The sequence below is a fragment of the Emys orbicularis genome, chromosome 2 (assembly GCF_028017835.1).
Source record: "Emys orbicularis isolate rEmyOrb1 chromosome 2, rEmyOrb1.hap1, whole genome shotgun sequence".
Taxonomy (NCBI): Eukaryota; Metazoa; Chordata; order Testudines; family Emydidae; genus Emys; species Emys orbicularis.
Window position 1 is genome coordinate 1,020,884 of NC_088684.1, and position 17,548 is coordinate 1,038,431.

Sequence of the window (17,548 nt, forward strand, 5' to 3'; positions counted from 1 at the left end):
CCTGCCCCCAGGGCCCCGCCCCCAACCCCCACCCCCCACCCCTGCGCCCACCCCCGGAGCCAGCGCCCTGCACCAGGCTCACCCTCTGCACCCCCTGCCTGTGCTGCTGCCTTGCTGGGCCCCGCCCCTGGGCCCCTGCCCCCAGGCCCCCGCCCCCAACCCCCGGACCCCTGCCCCCAGGCTCCTGCCCCCGCCCCTCACACCTGCCCCCTGCCCCCGCCCCCAACCCCCGGAGCCAGTGCCCTGCGCCAGGCTCACCCTCTGCACCCCCTGCCTGTGCTGCTGCCTTGCTGGGCCCTGCCCCCAGGCCCCCGCCCCCAACCCCCGGAACCAGCGCCCTGTGCCAGGCTCCTGCCCCCGCCCCTCACACCTGCCCCCTGCCCCCCACCCCCTGGCCCCCAACCCCCGCCCCTCGTCCCTCACACCTGCCCCTCATCCCCGGAGCCAGCGCCCTGCGCCAGGCTCACCCTCTGCACCCCTGCCTGTGCCCCCGCCCCTCACCCCTGCCCCCAACCCCCAGACCCCTGCCCCCAACCTCTGGACCCCCGCCCCCTGCCCCCAGGCTCCCGCCCCCTGGCCCCCAACCCCCGCCCCTCGTCCCTCACACCTGCCCCCAATCCCTGGGTCCCTGTACCCAGACCCCAACCCCCAGGCCCCTGGCCCTGCCCCCCAACCCCCGCCCCTCACACCTGCCCCCAACCCCCGGACTCTCTGCCCCCAGGCTCCCGCCCCCTGGCCCCCAACCCTCACCCCCAGCCCAGGGACACCACCTCCAAACCTGCCCTCAACCCCAGGTCCCAACCCCCGCCCCTGCCACTCAGCCCCCAGGCTCCCGCCCCCAGCCACGCCCCCAGCCCCCTCTCACCTCCACCTGCTTGTAGTCACAGACGGCCTGCACTGGCAGCCGGCCCTTGAGCGGGGTGCCCGGGTTACGCGGCCTGAGCTGCACGATGGCTTTGGCCCGCTTGGCCAGCCCCGTCAGGTGCCCTTTGTACTCCGCGATCTGCTCCTTCTCCTCCTGCGGAGAGCGCAGGGTGGGGGGGGGCAGGGTGAGGGGGGGTAGAGGCAGTGCAGGGTGACGGGGGCAGGGTGAGGGGAGCAGGGTGACGGGGGGGCAGGGTGTGTGTGTGTGGGGCTCCCCTTGTTGAGAACCATTGGACGAGGCTCCCCTCCGGCCGGTCTGTGCCGTGTGCAAGGCGGCGTGCGGCACTGGGGCCAGGCGCGTGGGTCCCTGTGGGGGACAAGCCTCCCCCGGGCTCTGGCTCAGCAGGACTCGCGGGAGCTCACGGGGCGAAGCGAGGGGCTGCAGGCCCACAGCTCCAGCCTGAGGGGGCGGTGAGGCCGGGCGCCTACGCCAAGGCAGAGCGAGACCCCTCGGGGGTCAGGCCCACTGGAGGGTTCGTCCTAGACACTGTTCCGAAGCTGGGGCCAGGCACCGCGCCTGTGGGTCCGGGAGGGGCGTGATAGGGGAGGTGGGGAGGGGTACTACAGATGGGTGTCTCGTAGTGGGGGGAGGGAAGGAAGGAGGCGGGGGGCTCTCCCGAGGGCCCTCCCCAGCAGGAAGGGGGACTCACGAGGGGTCCCGCTGCAGGGGGGCGGGGCGGGAAATGGGGATTGACTCTCGTGAGGGCCCCCAGCAGCTGGGGGGGGGGGTGTCACTTACAAGGGCGTCTTGTAGCAGGTCCTCGAGGCGTGTCACGGTGATGGTGCGGTCGCACGAGTATTTCTTCTTCATGCTCTCCTGAGTCTTTCTCAGGAACTCCTCGGCCTCCTTCACGTCTGAGAAGAACTGCGGGGGGAAGGGGGGGTGTCAGCACCTGCCAGCCCCATGTGGGGCCCCAGCCCCGCCAGGGGAGGGCTCCTGAGCCCAGGCCGTGCCCCCCGTCGGCGCAGAGAGCAGCGGGTATTTACCGATCTGCGCTGGACCCCACCCACGCCTGCCTGGGGCGGGGAGCAGGGACAGACGCCCAGGACAGATGCTGTTCAATGCGCGACCCCTGCCTGTCAGTGGGGGCACCCCACCTCCCCGCCAGGCACCTCGCCTCCGTAGCCCCCCAGCACCCGGCCCCCCTGCCAGCACCTCGCCTCCCTGGCCCCCAGCACCCCACCTCCCCGCCAGGCACCTCGCCTCCCTGGCCGCCCGTCCCCCCGCCAGGCACCTCGCCTCCCTGGCCCCCCAGCACCCTGCCCCGCCCCCCCTGCCAGGCACCTCGCCTCCCTGGCCCCCCAGCACCCTGCCAGGCACCTCGCCTCCCTGGCCCCCCAGCACTCTGCCCCCCCCCCACCAGGCACCTCACCTCCCTGGTCCCCCAGCACTCTGCCCCCCCGCCAGGTCCTCCGCCCTCCGGCAGGTGCCCACATCCCCCTGGCACTCCCCCCTGCTCCCAGGCACCCCTCCCCCCCAGGCCAGCCTCCCCCAGCCCTACCTGGAAGTAGGCCGTGTTCTCCTTCAGATGGGCCTCGATGCAGCAGCACAGCTGGAGCATCCAGCTCCACTGGGTCTGCAGCGCCGCCTGGAAGGCCTGGAATAGAACCAGCGTCACTGCGCTGAGCCCCGCGGCCGCCCACAGGCACCTGGAGCCCCGGGCAGGGAGACGCACCCGGCGCGGGGCCCCAGCCAGAGCCCCAGACACCCGCAGCCCTCCACTGGGATCGTCGGGCTCTGGGAGCAGGGGCTGTTCACCGCCACCCAGCCTCTCCGCACGCGAGGGCAGGGCCTCACCTCCCCGGTCTCACCTCCACCGCCCGCCCGGTGCCCAGTGTGAACGGGCCCTGCCCCCGGCCTCACCTCCACCGCCCGGTGCCCAGTGTGAACGGGCCCTGCCCCCGGCCTCACCTCCACCGCCCGCCCGGTGCCCAGTGTGAACGGGCCCTGCCCCCGGCCTCACCTCCACCGCCCGCCCGGTGCCCAGTGTGAACGGGCCCTGCCCCCGGCCTCACCTCCACCGCCCGCCCGGTGCCCAGTGTGAACGGGCCCTGCCCCCGGCCTCCCCTCCACCGCCCGCCTGGTGCCCAGTGTGAACGGGCCCTGCCCCCGGCCTCACCTCCACCCCCGCCCGGTGCCCAGCGAGAACAGGCCCTGCCCCCAGCCCGCCCGGTGCCCAGTGTGAACGGGCCCTGCCCCCGGCCTCACCTCCACAGTCTGCCTGCCCGGGTGCTCCTCGTGCAGCAGCCTGTCCCCCGTGCTCTGGATCTCCTTTATCTTACGCTCCCGCAGCTCCAGCTCCCGCATCAGCCCCTGGTGCGCAGCAGAGACAGGGGCAGCCGGTGAGCGCGCCTCGGCCTGGTACGGCCCTTGGCAGAGTGGCTGGAGCTGCGGCTGCATACACAGGCCTGAGCCGTCTCCGGGATCCCCCCCCGGGGCCGGCCCCTCCCCGGGGACATGGGGCACCCACGCAGCAAGCTCAGGGCACAGCCGCAGCCCTGCAGTCAGAGCCGGGCCTGTCTGCCTCGGGCATCAGGAAAAGAGGCTGCAGGCGCTGGAGGGGGGATTAGGGGGTACGGGGGGGATGGGGGCTTGCTCCCTGGCAGGGCAGTGGATCCGGCTGGGGTCCTGCCTGCCCCAGAGGGCAGCAGCCCTGTCACTGGGACGCTCGCAGTGAGCCTGGGCAGAGCCACAGAGGACACCCGCAGGCCACGGCCCCCTGGACTAGCTGGCCCCTGTGACGTTATTGATATAATCTGGAACCATATAGAACATGGCTGCAACCAAAGTCCTGTAGTGGCACCAAATCTTGTATAAAGGGGGTCAAATGAGGTGTCTAAGACGAGGTTATGGTTTACTGGTTATAATTATGCTGTCTATATGTGTGTATCAATTTTGTAGTTGAAGTTATGAATATTGGCTCTATACTGTCTGTATTTCAAACTTGTGCTATGCTTCTGGGAAACATCCCAGACAAGTTGGTGTTAGCTCTGCCTAGCCTGCTTGATGGCCCATTAAGGACCATCAGCTACAATTGACCCATTGAGAGAAGGCAGATACGCCTTGTGACTCAGCAAAGTATGCAGGGACTGGCCCATGTGACTTCAGACTCCATTTTGCTGTAATTTTCCACAGTAAGAACAAAGGTGTTCTTACACCTGAAAAGACTATAAAAGGCTGATGCCTCATCTCCATCTTGACTTCAATCCTGCTTCTTACCTCTGGAGGGACTTTGCCAGGAATGGAAGCTCTACACAAAGGACTGAATGACCCATCCCAGCTGGGGATGTTCCAGAGACCTGATTTGAACCTGCACTTTATTCTATCGCTGCTGCAAGCCTGAACCAAGAACTTTGCCATTACTGTATGGAATTGATTCCATTTAACCAATTCTAGCTCTCATCTCTATCTTTTTCCTTTTATGAATAAACCTTTAGATTTTAGGTTCTAAAGGATTGGCAACAGCGTGATTTGTGGGCAAAATCTGATTTGTATATTGACCTGGGTCTGGGGCTTGGTCCTTTGGGATCAGGAGAACCTTTTTTTTTTACTGGGGTATTGGTTTTCATAACCATTCATCCCCATAACGAGTGGCACTGGTGGTGATACTGGGAAACTGGAGTGTCTAAGGGAATTGCTTGTGTGACTTGTGGTTAGCCAGTGGGGTGAGACCAAAGTCCTCTTTGTCTGGCTGGTTTGGTTTGCCTTAGAGGTGGAAAAACCCCAGCCTTGGGCTGTGACTGCCCCGTTTTAAGCGATTTGTTCTGAATTGGCACTCTCAGCTGGGTTCCCCCTGGCACTGAGCACCCCCCCCCCCGCCCCAAGGCCAGCCCTGCCCACAGCCTCCAGTCCTCTGGAAATGCCAACCAGGCCAGGCATGTCTCTGCCGGCAGCAGGGAGCCAGGGCACACGCAGGTCTGGGACACAGGGTGCCCGGAGGGAGAGGGGAGCGGGAGTAAGTCCCGGGGGGTGGGGGGGGGGCAGTCCCGGGGAGGGCAGTACCGAGTAGTTCTCCTTCTTGGCCGTCATGTTGGGGTTGCGGTCGCTCCAGTCGTAGTTCACCTCCTCCTCCTCCTTCTCGCTCAGCCACATCAGCTCCCGGGTGGCGGCACCCACGAAGGCCTGCAGGCTCTCCAGGTGCCGTAGCCGCGCCTTAGACACGTTCTGGGGGCACACACGGGCGTGTGGGGGGGGGGGCCGCGGGATAGCACCCCCTCCCCCACACACTGCGCTGCTCCCCACAGGCCCCCCTTCCCCCACACAGCCCCCCCCACCTTGCTGCTCCCCGCAGGCCCCCCTCCCCTCACACAGCCCCCCAGCCTCGCTCCTCCCCGCAGGCCCCCCTCCCCCTCCCCCCCCCCACTCCTCGCTGCTCCCCACAGCCCCCCCTCCCCCACACAGCCCCCCCACTGCCCCCCTGCCTCGCTGCTCCCTGCAGGCCCCCATGCCCCCACACAGCCCCTCCGCCTCGCTGCTCCCCACAGGCCCCCCTCCCCCCACACAGCCCCCCGCCTTGCTGCTCCCCACAGGCCCCCATCCCCCTCCCCTCACACAGCCCCCCGCCTCGCTGCTCCCTGCAGGCCCCCATCCCCTGCCCGTCCCACCCTTGCTTCCTAGGAGCCTCTCCCCAGTCCCCGGCACCCCGCGCCGGGCCGGCTCTCACCAGCAGCTGGGCGTACTGCAGGTCCAGCTGGCCCAGGCAGTCTCGGTAGGCGCTGCGCGGGCCGGGCGAGAGCTGGGCCTGTGGGGAGAGAGCGATGAGGGGTGAGCGCCCAGCACAAAGCTGCTGACCCCCACTGGCGCTCTGCAGGCCTGGTGCGCGGGAGGTGACACTACAAACCCCATCGCCAGCCCTGCGCAGCACGGGGCACTCTCCCCTCGCGGGCAGGCGGGCCCCAGGACAGCGCTGTGGGGTGGGGGCTCTCCCCTCGCGGGCAGGCGGGCCCCAGGACAGCGCTGTGGGGTGGGGGCTCTCCCCAGCGGGCGGGCCCCAGGACGGCGCTGTGGGGTGGGGGCTCTCCCCAAGGGGCAGGTGGGCCCCAGGACAGCGCTGTGGGGTGGGGGCTCTCCCCAGTGGGCAGGCGGGCCCCAGGACGGCGCTGTGGGGTGGGGGCTCTCCCCAGGGGGCAGGCGGGCCCCAGGACAGCGCTGTGGGGTGGGGGCTCTCCCCAGGGGGCAGGCGGGCCCCACGATAGCACTGTGGGGTGGGGGCTCTCCCCAAGGGGCAGGCAGGCCCCAGGACGGCGCTGTGGGGTGGGGGCTCTCCCCAGGGGGCAGGCAGGCCCCAGGACGGCGCTGTGGGGTGGGGGCTCTCCCCAGGGGGCAGGCGGGCCCCAGGACGGCGCTGTGGGGTGGGGGCTCTCCCCAGGGGGCAGGCGGGCCCCAGGACGGCGCTGTGGGGTGGGGGCTCTCCCCAGGGGGCAGGCGGGCCCCAGGACGGCGCTGTGGGGTGGGGGCTCTCCCCAGGGGGCAGGCGGGCCCCAGGACGGCGCTGTGGGGTGGGGGCTCTCCCCAGGGGGCAGGCGGGCCCCAGGACGGCGCTGTGGGGTGGGGGCTCTCCCCAAGGGGCAGGCGGGCCCCAGGACGGCGCTGTGGGGTGGGGGCTCTCCCCAGGGGGCAGGCGGGCCCCAGGACGGCGCTGTGGGGTGGGGGCTCTCCCCAGGGGGCAGGCGGGCCCCAGGACGGCGCTGTGGGGTGGGGGCTCTCCCCAGGGGGCAGGCGGGCCCCAGGACGGCGCTGTGGGGTGGGGGCTCTCCCCAGGGGGCAGGCGGGCCCCAGGACGGCGCTGTGGGGTGGGGGCTCTCCCCAAGGGGCAGGTGGGCCCCAGGACGGCGCTGTGGGGTGGGGGCTCTCCCCAGCGGGCAGGCCCCAGGATAACACTGTGGGGTGGGGGCTCTCCCCAGTGGGCAGGCGGGCCCCAGGACGGCGCTGTGGGGTGGGGGCTCTCCCCAGGGGGCAGGCGGGCCCCAGGACGGCGCTGTGGGGTGGGGGCTCTCCCCAGGGGGCAGGCGGGCCCCAGGACGGCGCTGTGGGGTGGGGGCTCTCCCCAGGGGGCAGGCAGGCCCCAGGACAGCACTGTGGGGTGGGGGCTCAGCAGGGGGTGCTCTCTTTTGGAGGAGGCTGTTGTACTGGTCTCTCCGTGTGCTCCAAGGCACCGTGGCTGGTGTCACTCACTCACCCTGGGCGAGACGGGTAAGTTCCCCCCAGCTTGGACTCCCTGATCCTGGCCTGCCCAGCCCACCGCAGGGTGCTGCCTACTGGCCTTTCTGGTCGCTCAGGAAGCGAAAGCCTCTCATATCTGTGTCCACACGGCAGCCCCAGGTCTCGCCTGCCCTCTGCCCCTGCAGCGGGCTGCAGCTGGCTAGGGGGCGTAAGCAGCTGCCAGGGCCATGGCAGCTCACCCACTGGGTGTGAGCCCTCGTGAGGTGGGCTAGCACAGCGGGGCCGCGCCGGGCACTGTCCCTGCCAGGCACCCGGAGTTCCCGTGACTGGGGCAGACAGCAGGAGAGGCGGGCGCTCTCAGACTCCCTGGGGTGGGGTTGCTTTCAGGACCACGTGTTAACTCCACCGGCTGCCCCGTTCTGCCGCAAACAGCACGAGACTTGCTAGGCCTGAGGGGGGATCAAAACCTCTCTGTGGGAAGAGGGGCCCCGGGCTGCGGCAAGACGTGTACCCCTCTGCAGGTGGCTGGGAACCCCGGCGTCCTGGGGACACGCCCGCTCAGGGGCCCACGCTGCGCCCTGGGCAGCAAGCTGTGGGCAGCTCCTGCGTCCCCCCGAGAGGGGGCTGCGCTGCCTTGGCGGGCGCGGGACCCCACGAACACAGGCTGGGGGGGGGTGGGGTGACCCCAGCATGTGGAGGGCAGTGTCTGAAAAGCCACGTCCCACCCCCCCGGCTCGGGCCAGGCTGCCTGTCCCACCCAGCCCCTCCCCCGCCCGCCTCACCTCGTCGGCTCGCGCCCGCTCGATCTTGGCCCGGAACTCGTCGATGGACTGGTGCAGGCCCCGGTGGCTGCCCAGCTGCGACTCCACCGTGGGCAGGTCCACGCCCCACTCGGCGCCATTGAGCCGCCTCTGGTTCTCCTCCACCCAGGCCAGCAGGTCCTGCAGGTAGCGCAACGTGACGTCGTCCAGCTCCTGCCGGGGCCGCTGGCCGAGGGGCAGGGCCACCTGGGCCGGCTGCAGGGAGCCCGACTTCAGGCGCAGGTTGTACTCGGTGCGGATGGCGACCAGGCGCTCATGAAGGCGGTACACCCTGCGGGCAGAGCGGAGGGGCACATGCTGGGGGCACAGATGCTGCCAAACCAGGGGGAGACGGGGGCCAGTACAGAGCGACTGTACTGAGTCCAGACACCTAATAACCCCCCTGCGTTACCCCGCGGGCTGAGAGTCACTCCAGATTGAGGTAACTGGGGGTGCTCTGTTCCCTTTGGGTTCCCTGTGGTGTTCACTCCAGGTGGACTCGCTGCAGGGAGCTCACAGCGTGACCCAGGGGGGCTGAGGGCTCTGAGGGTCGGTCCCCGCAGGCCGTGAAGCCGAGGGGCTGACCCCAGTGACAGCGTGTGACCCTCTGGGGGCTGACTCACCGAAGGGGTTTTCCCATGGGCTGTGACAGAGCCATGCGAGAGGACCGAGCCTGTGGATCTGTCACAGCCCCCCTGGGCAGGGGCGGGGTTCTGTCAGGGCCCCTCCCCCAAGGCAGGGGCGGGGCTGTGGTTGGGCCCCTCCCCTCAGGGATGGGCGGGGTTCTGGTTGGGCCCCTCCCCCAAGGCAGGGGCGGGGCTGCAGTTGGGCCTCTCCCCTCAGGCAGGAGCGGGGTTCTAGCTGGGCTCCTCCCCTCAGGCAGGGGCAGGGCTGCAGTTGGGCCCCTCCCCTCAAGCAGGGGCGGGGTTCTGTCAGGGCCCCTCCCCCAAGGCAGGGGCAGGGCTGCAGCTGGGCCCCACTCCTCAGGCAGGGGAGGAGCTGTGGTTGGGCCCCTCCCCTCAGGCAGGGGCGGGGCTGCGGCAGGGCCCCTCCCCCAAGGCAGGGGCGGGGTTCTGGCTGGGCCTGTTACCTGCGGTACATCTGCTCGCCCTGCGGGTGGCGCCCGTCCTTCAGGGCCTGCACATCATTGAAGAGCAGGCGGATCATGGCGTCCGCCTTGTCCAGGTCCCGCTCGATCTCAGCCGCCTTCTGCGGCTGCTTCCCGGCGTTCAGCAGCCGGACGTCCTGCCGGAGGAAGGTGTGTTAAACCGGGGGGGCCAGCTGAGACCCCTCCCCCATTGCACCTGTCCCCCCATTGCATGCGCTGCCCGTCCCCTTGCCCCCACGCTCTATGCGCTGCCCTCCCGCAGATACCTAGGGGCTGCCCCATGCCCTCAGGCATTGGCCAGCACAGCGGCAGGCCTGTCCCGGGGGTCCCGGGCGCCCCCCCACCCTGGGCTTTGCTCTCACCGACTGCAGCAGGGTGTCGGCCTGGTTCAGCTGCTCCTCGCACACCCCCGACTCCATCTGCAGCTTGCTGACGATGCGCTGCAGCCGCTCCAGCCTGGGCGGGGTGGGGAGGGGAGCACGGTGAGCAACTGTGCCCTGCCCCCGCCCCCCTACTCAGCCCCCTGCGTGCACTCTCACCCCCCTGTGCGCACCCCAGCTCCTGCCCAGCCCCCTGCCCCCCTGTGCGCACCCCAGCTCCTGCCCAGTCCCCCTCCCCTCCCGTGTACACCCCAGCCCCCTGCCCAGCTCCCCGCCTCCCCTGTGCACCCCAGCCCCCCGCTCCCCCTGTGTGCATCCGAGCCCAGCCCCCTGCCCAGCCCCTCATGCAAGCCCCAGCCTCCTGCCCCTCTGTGCGCACCCCAGCTCCTGCCCAGTCTGTGCACGCCCCAGACCCTCACCCCTCCTGTGTGCATCCGAGCCCAGCCCCCTGCCCAGCCCCCCATGCAAGCCCCAGCCTCCTGCCGCCCTGTGCCCAGCCCAGCCCCACTTGTGCACACCCCAGCCCCCTGCCCAGTCCCCCGCCCCCCCATGCAAGCCCCAGCTCCCTGCCTCACACCAGCCCAGCCCCACTTGTGCGCAACCCAGTCCTGGTGGCCAGGGCAACCCCAGCCCCCCGGGACGCCACCCTTGCTCTGCCACGTGCCTGTGGGAAAGGCCCAGCCCCCCCTTTCGTCCCTGCTGGAGCCTGTGAGCTCCGGGCGAGCCGGGAGCCCAGCGACACTGCCAGGGGCCAGCCTGCGCTCGGCTCTGTTTGCTCGGCGGGCGGGCGGGGCTGGGCTGGGCTTCCTGAGGGGAGGCACCCGGCGGGCGGTGACTCACCCGCCGTATGGTTCCCATTAAGGGCTGCGAGGCCAGGGCGGGAACACCCCGGCCCTCAGCGTCCGCCAGCAGGAGCCTGGCCTGGCTCGCCAGGAGGGGAGAGCGCCAGCCCCAGGGGTGTCCTGAGCCGGCCAGCCCCCCACCAACAACCCCCTTCCCACCTCAGCCCCCCCGGTCTCCCTTAGCCAGCCCTTCTCCCCTGCCCCCAGCCCCTCCACTGCCAGCTGGCCCTTCCCCACCCCCGAGATCTCCCTCCCAGGCCCCCCAGCCCTGCCCCATGTTCCCTCCCAGCTCCCCCTCAGCCAGCCCTTTCCCACCCCACCAGCTCCCTCCCCCCACTCCCAGCCCCATTTTCCCTCCCAGCCCCCTCGGCTCCTCCCCCAGCCCAGCCCTTCCGCACCCCACGTTTCCTACCAGCTCCTACGGCCCCTCTCAGTCAGCCCTTCTCCCCTGCCCACGGCCCCCCCGCTGCCAGCCAGCCCTTCCCCCACTCCCAGCCCCCCCCCGCCCAGCCCTGCCCCACCCCACGTTCCCTCCCCCTGAGCACTGACCTCTCGAACTCAGCGCGAAGCAGCTTCTCGCGCTCCAGAATGGCGACGTGCAGCTTGCCCCACTCCTTCTCCACGTCCAGGGGGTGGTAGCCGGGGGACACTTGCAGCTGCCCGGCCTGCACTGTTCCCTGCGCCGGCAAGAGGGGGTGTTACACAGACCAGGAGGGCCCCCCTGAGGCAGGTCGGGGGGCCAGCTCCCGATCCACACAGAAATGGGGCCTTTGCAGCCACGGGGCCATGTGGGGACCAGCCTGCACCCGGCCCTGAGGGGTCCATGGGGCAGCGCAGGAGTGGGGGGCACAAGCAGGAGTGGGGGGCACCCCGAGGGTCTGCAGGGGCTGGGGTCAGGCCTGGTGGGGAACTGGGGATGCCGAGCTGCAGGCCCCTGCCATGCACCCTGCTGGGCCTCATGCAGCGTGAGGGAGTCACAGGACAGCTCCCCGGTCACATGCCCGCTTACAGCCGGGCACAGCCCTCTGGTGCTCGGGGATGAAGGGCTCGGCACAGCCTCCGGGGAGGGGAGGGGCGCAGCCCTGGCGGCTGTACGTATCGGGGGGCTCTCGCCCAGGGGGTCCCGGGGACATCACCTTGCTCACCTCCAGCGACTGGTAAATGACCCTGGAGCGGTTCTTGTCGGCCTCCTTGGCCGGGAGCTCGGTTTCCTTGAACTTCAGGAACTGGCGCCACAGGAGCTGGGGGGAGGCTGGGGTTAGGGCACGGGGGAGGCAGGGCAGGCCCCAGGGGCAGGAGAGGGGCCCCATGTGGCCATGGCACCGGGACCCGCCTGTGACCAGCTGCCGGGGACTCTGTGCCAGGCGCAGGGTCACCATCAGTAGGGCCCATGCCTGGCCAGCCTCTCCCTAGCCCACCACGCAGGGCGTATTCTCACCAGCCCCCGCCCCTACCCCGAGGAGACGACATCCCCCCAGCCAGGGGTTGGGACCTGGAGCTGAGCCAGTCCTAGGGAGCTGGCCCCACGCATGGCCCCGCCCCAGAGCGGCCAGAGCCCACAGGATGGACGAGGGCCGGGCGGGCGGGTTCTTCTTCGCCGCTGTTGACTCACGAGGGGCTGGCATGGAAGGAATGAGTCAGACGCCCTCCCCCTGCCTGGGGAGCCCCGTGATCCCCTCCTCCCCCCCGTGTGCTGCCCCACTCCTCCGGCTCGCCTGCCTTCTCCCTCCCGCCCTGGGGCAGGAGCTGAGCCCTGCCAGGCCCCTCCAAGGCAGCCTGGCCCTCACGGGGCTGGCTGCTCCCTATGCTGGGCTCAGACCCCCCGGGTGAGGGCAGCTGCCAGGAGCCAAACGCCAGCTCCTCAGGGAACAGCTGCCAGCGCAGAGACGGACTGGGCATCCCAGGGGCCTGATGCAAGGTCCCCTACGGCCCCAGGGAACCACAGACCCTGCCTCCCCCTCACTGCCAACGGGAACCACCCACTCCCCAGGGAGCGCTGGGGGCCCCTCCTTCTGGGGGCTTCCAGGCGGCTCCTGCGTGGGGGTGGGGCCTGGGCACCCGGGCACCCTGCCCAGCCAGATCCCTCCTGGGAGGCACCTGCAGAGCTCCCCCACCCAGCACTGGGGCCTTTCATCCCCTGCCAGCAGCAGCTGCGTCGGGACATGACGAGACGGGAGCCATGATACAGAACACGTGGCTCGGAGACCACGGCCCCCCGCCAGCTCAGGCTCTGAGCGCCCCCCAGCCCACTCAGTGTGCAGCCCGCCCCCCACCGGGACGGGCACTCCAGCATGGCCAGGTACTGCCTGTGCTGCTCCCTCTCCATGCCCGGGCCTGGGAGACGGGCAGCAGCAGAAGAGGCCATGTGAGCTGCTCCTGCCCCAGCGGGAACCAGGGGGCCCCAAAGGGCACCTGTAGCGATGGAGCTCGGACGGCTCAGGGGCTGGGGAGCTGGGGGCTGACGAGAGGTCCCCAGGAATCACCCCTGCGTGGCCGGGCCCCTCACCTCGATCTCCTCGTAGCTGCCCGGCACCTTGCGCTCCTCGAAGATGACGGTGTGATTGCGAACCCACTGCAGCAGTGCCGTCACCACCTCGCGGTACTCCTGCCACCGCAGCTGCAGCTCCTAGGGGACAGGCGAGAGCATGGCCCCGGGTCCCCGCAGCCACCGGGCTGGGCGGCCCCCGGGAGGTCCCAGAGACAGCACAGAAATGGATGGGTGGGATTCGGGGCCTCCCTGGGACCATCTCAGCTGGAATCACCCCTGGATGGGAACCGCAGTGACTGGCCCATCACCCCACCACCGGAATGACCCCGTGTGTGCCTCAGTTTCCCCTACATGCTGCACTGTTACCCTGTGGGGAAGGGGGAAGGACTGTTTGTTCTCAGGGCAGGCTGAGAGACCTGGCTATGAATGTCGCTGGGCTGTCTGAGCCCAGACGTCTCACAGACACCGATGGGCCACCGGAAAGGACTGGCCCAGCTGACCCCATATCAATGGAGGACCCAAGAAGACAATGGCAAAGCCAATCACCGGGACGCTGACCCCTGGCACCCAAGGTGGGGGGGCGGGGAGGGGTTTCCTCACCTCTGCAGGGAGGCTGAGCAAAGACCCCCCAGCTCGAGAACAAAGGACTGTGAGGAGTGAGGTGGGCGGGGAGGTGCTGGCTGCTGGAAGGAGCCTGGCCTCTCCCCTGGGAGGCCCAAGGAGGTCGGACGGAGACAGACAGACAGAGCTGGAACAACGGGGCTCCCAGCTGGGCTGTGGGCTCTGGGCTGACCCCACCGGTCTGGGCTTTAACCCGCGTTTCCCTGGGCTCCCCTGAGCACGTCCCATGCCGTGAGCAGCTAGCTAACAACCCGGCTGTGACAGTGCTGAGTGTCCCTGGGAACGCTGGGCGAGGGGCACTAGCCCCTGCTGCGTGGCCGGGTCTCCCCCGGGGTCTGGCTCGGTTGGACTCGCTGGGCAGAGCTGAGGGGGTGGGGCAGGAGGGCTGGAACCCCCAGGGGTCAGGCTGAGCAGGGAGAGAGGCCCCCGGGGGTCTGGCTCACTGAAGGGCTCCTCCCAGACCGCTCTCAAGCTGGGGCCTAGCGCTGATCCTGGGGCTTCATGACACAGGGGCCCCCCACCCTTCTGCAGGGAAGCGCGGCTGAGCTGGAGACCAAAAACGGTGGCGTCAGGGGCTGGGCAAGGGACTGGGGGGAGCTCTATGCTTAGCCCGCCTCTCTGGCACCAGCCCACAGCCTCAGGCACCATCATGTTCCCTGGGGTCTCTGCAGATCGCCCGGGCCCCGCTGCAGGGAGCGTGGAGAGAGGGATTGCCGGCGTCTCACAGCCTGTCCCTGTGCACAGCGGGGTTCCTGGACCCCGACAGGCTGCGCACAGGCCAGCCCCAGAGACGCCGCAGCCCCGAAGCCCCCTGGCCTCCACAGCCCCATACTCACATTGGCCTTGAGGCCGACTGACACGTCAGGCACGCGGGGCATGACGTCGTACAGCGATGAGACGTAGGTGATGATGGACTTCTCGTCCGGCTGGGGCACGTCCACATCTGGGGGGAGGGGCAGAGTGTGAGCGGCTGTGGGGGGAGCCCCAGACCAGGGGTCTCCACCTGCAGGGGGCTGCCCCCCGTGCTCATGGGATGCACCCCCAGGCCGAGGGGCTGCTACACCCAAGGGCTCCCTGCAGGGAGCAGAGCCATCGGGTGGCTGCCCCATGCCAGGGAGGGGCCGTGTGCGAGGCACCTCGTACCTTCAGGGTCCAGCAGGCGCGTCACCCCCAAGTCCCGCTCGGCCACGGTGAAGGCCTGGTCCAGGTTCTCCAGGTTGGTCTGGCGATACACCTTGTTCATGTCGATGAGCATGGGCCTGCGTCAGAGACGGAGCGTGTGAGGGGCCAGGGGCCGGGCATCCCCACAACTGCGAACCCCAAGCCCAGCTTGGAGCCTGCTCTGGGGCCCCATCGACGGAGCTCCCCCCCCCCCGCATGCCATGCCAGGGCTGCGGCAGCTGGGACGCCTGGGGGCACCGTCTGGTGGGAGCTGCGGGCTGGGCCAGGTCTGTGCCCACAGAGAGCGCATCACCAGCGTCCCCCGCTGCCGGGGCTAGGAGAACCCTGTGGGCAGCACCCGTCGCGGGCGGGCGAGCCGCGGCACTTAACCCTTGCACTCCTGAGGGAAACACGAGACACTCACTCACACCACGTGAGGGGCTGGCAGCCCCTGAGCCCCTCCCCCTCTCCCCCCCGCAGGGTGTCGGCTGTGGGGCCGGGAGAGCTCCGACCAGCCCCCGGGGCTCAGCACAGCAGCTCCCCCCAGTCCCGACGCTCCGGGGCAGAGTGCGCTGCCCTTCTCCCTGCCCGGCCGTCAGCTTGGCTCCTGTACAACAGTACAACAGCTGTGCCCGTGGGTCATTCTCCCCCAGCCCTGCCACGGGGCAGCTCCCCCGGCTCCGGGGCTTGGCGGCCCCCTCAGGAGCCACAGCCCGGCAGGCAGCGGGAGCCAGGTAACGCTGCCCCGAGCCGGCAGATCTGCTCCAGCTCTGCAGATCCAACTACCCCCGCCCCACGGCCGCTGCGCCATACGGCCTGGGGGCCCTGCTCAGGCGGGGGCCGGCCCAGGTTTCTGTAAACGCGGGTCTTTAACTGAATTATGCACCCGGGGGGTGAGCTGAAGCAGAACAAGCTTTGCCCGTCCCCCCACCAGATCAGCTGCAGCCCCCCAGCCAGTGCAGCCTGGGGGGAGGGGGCAGCCGCGGACAGTCAAGGCTTTGCCCTGGCTCCCCTAGCACCCCCCACTGCACCCCGTCTTCGCAGCAGCGATGCCCCGGCTGGCGCGGTGCCTACAGTTCCTGGAGGCGCAGGGTGGAGTGGAGGGAGTACAGCGAGCTGCTGACGTTGGAGGTCTCCAGCGCAGCGGGGTCGGCGATCTCCTCGCACAGCATCACCACCTGCTCCTCTGCCCCCGCCCGGGACCCCGCTGAGCCGCCCAGCGCCCGGCGCTGCAGCTTCTTCTTCGCCCGCTGGCGCGAGCTCCTCTCCATGCTGGGGCCCGAGCCTTCCTCTGCTCACTGCGCTGGGAGCCGGGAGCCGCTGGCTGATCCACCTGCCCTGGCACTGCGCTGGGAGCCGGGAGCCGCTGGCTGATCCACCCGCCCTGGCGCTGCGCTGGGAGCCGGGACCCACTGCCTGAGTCGCCCTGGCCTGGCGCTGCGCTGGGAGCCGGGACCCGCTGGCTGATCCGCCCGCCCTGGCGCTGCGCTGGGAGCCGGGACCCACTGCCTGAGTCGCCCTGGCCTGGCGCTGGGAGCCGGGAGCCGCTGCCTGATCCGCCTGCCCTGGCGCTGCGCTGTCGGGGAGCCGCTGGCTGATCCGCCCGCCCTGGCGCTGCGCTGGGAGCCGGGAGCCGCTGGCTGATCCACCCGCCCTGGCGCTGCGCTGGGAGCCGGGAGCCGCTGGCTGATCCGCCCGCCCTGGCGCTGCGCTGTCGGGGGCTGCCCTCTTCCCACAGAGTGGCGGCTGTGCTGTGCTGTGCTGTACTGCCAGCCCCGTGTTCTCCCCCTGCCTCTCCCAGGGCGGGGCGGCTCCTGCACATACTTGTTACACTTACAGAGGAAAGCGGGAGCTGACATAGCCTCCAGCAGCCCCCCCGCCCGCCCCGGCTCCCAGCCTGGTGCCCTGCAGACCCCCCAGCCGAGGGCAGCGCCGTGTGCTGGGGATGGGCAGCTCCAGGCAGGCGACGCATACGGGGGTCAGAGGGGGTCCGCCTGCCTGGCCCAGCTCCCAGTGACGCTGGCACAAGCTGATGGGTTGGAACTCGTCTGGGCATTTTGCATTTAACGCAGTCCCCAAGCGCCAGGCCCGGCTGCGGGGGGCTCCAAGGGCAGGCAAGTGAGATGGGCCCGATCCTGCTGAGACTGGCCCGATGTGATCTGCCTGCACGCGCTGCCCCTACTCTGCTTGGAGAGCCCCCCTCCTGGACCTGCCCAGCCCACTGCTCCCAGCACTGCGCTGGGACCCCCCGTGGGGGACTGCAGGGTGGCTCGGGGACCCCGGCAGCAGCTGCGGCGTATCTGCTGGGGTCACTCGCCTGGGGAGCCCCGGTGGCTAGGAGAGGGGCTAGCTGGGGGGGCTGCGCCGGCCCCCAGGAATCTGGGAAGGGAAAACAGTTCCCGGCTCCGGGGCTGGCACAGGGCGCGGCCCGGCTCCACCCCTCTGAACTATCCAGCTCACTGTCCCGACACGCTCCCACAGAACTGGCTGCCTGGGGCGGCAGGTGCCTGCCAGAGCCGAGCAGGGGCAGGGCACCCTCGCCGCCCTGTCCCGCAGAGCCTCTGCCAGCGCAGGGAGGCAGCCCCAGCCAAGGGGGGTTGGGCCCAGACCACACAGAGCAGCCGCTGCCCCCCAGCCCCAGAGCGAGGGAGCCCAGCACCCCTGGGCTGGCAGAGCTGCGTGTGGGGCAGCCCCTGGGCATGCACTTACCAGCCAGCAAGTGAGAGTCCCTGCTCCCCCCTCCGGCCCCCACCCCCAGTGCAGGCCGTGCCCAGCCCCTGCCCGCCTCTCACTTGTGATGGTGGATGATGGCGTTAAAGAGACGCCCGTCCCGCCAGCTGGTGGTGAAGTTGTCGCAGCGCAGGCCCTGGTAGCCCTCCACCATGCGCTGTGACCACAGCAGCAGCTTCTCCTTGGCCGTCATGTCCTCGGACTGCCCGCTCACCTGGATGTCCGAGATCTGGAAGGGACGGGCGCACGTCAGCCAGCCACCCTGGCCCTGCGGAGCCCCTGCCCAGTGCCCCACTGGGGCCTCCTCCACCCCCCGGCCCAAGGACACCCT

At 70.1% G+C, this 17,548-nt stretch overlaps 1 protein-coding gene across 1 annotated transcript in view; it reads right to left on the bottom strand.

The window, feature by feature from the left end:
- The window catches only part of PLEC (plectin), a 72,419-nt gene that overhangs the window by 21,117 nt on the left and 33,754 nt on the right, over positions 1–17,548 (bottom strand). Inside the window, exons 6-20 of the mRNA XM_065398575.1 lie at positions 17,280–17,446; positions 14,470–14,585; positions 14,163–14,269; positions 12,724–12,843; positions 11,363–11,458; positions 10,767–10,894; positions 9,358–9,451; positions 8,978–9,132; positions 7,870–8,179; positions 5,589–5,666; positions 4,928–5,089; positions 3,134–3,238; positions 2,427–2,522; positions 1,664–1,789; positions 866–1,018 (exon numbers count right to left, since the gene is read on the bottom strand). Of these exons, the coding sequence (XP_065254647.1) occupies positions 866–1,018; positions 1,664–1,789; positions 2,427–2,522; positions 3,134–3,238; positions 4,928–5,089; positions 5,589–5,666; positions 7,870–8,179; positions 8,978–9,132; positions 9,358–9,451; positions 10,767–10,894; positions 11,363–11,458; positions 12,724–12,843; positions 14,163–14,269; positions 14,470–14,585; positions 17,280–17,446 (2,013 nt within the window). The remainder of the gene's footprint in view (positions 1–865; positions 1,019–1,663; positions 1,790–2,426; positions 2,523–3,133; positions 3,239–4,927; positions 5,090–5,588; positions 5,667–7,869; positions 8,180–8,977; positions 9,133–9,357; positions 9,452–10,766; positions 10,895–11,362; positions 11,459–12,723; positions 12,844–14,162; positions 14,270–14,469; positions 14,586–17,279; positions 17,447–17,548) is intronic.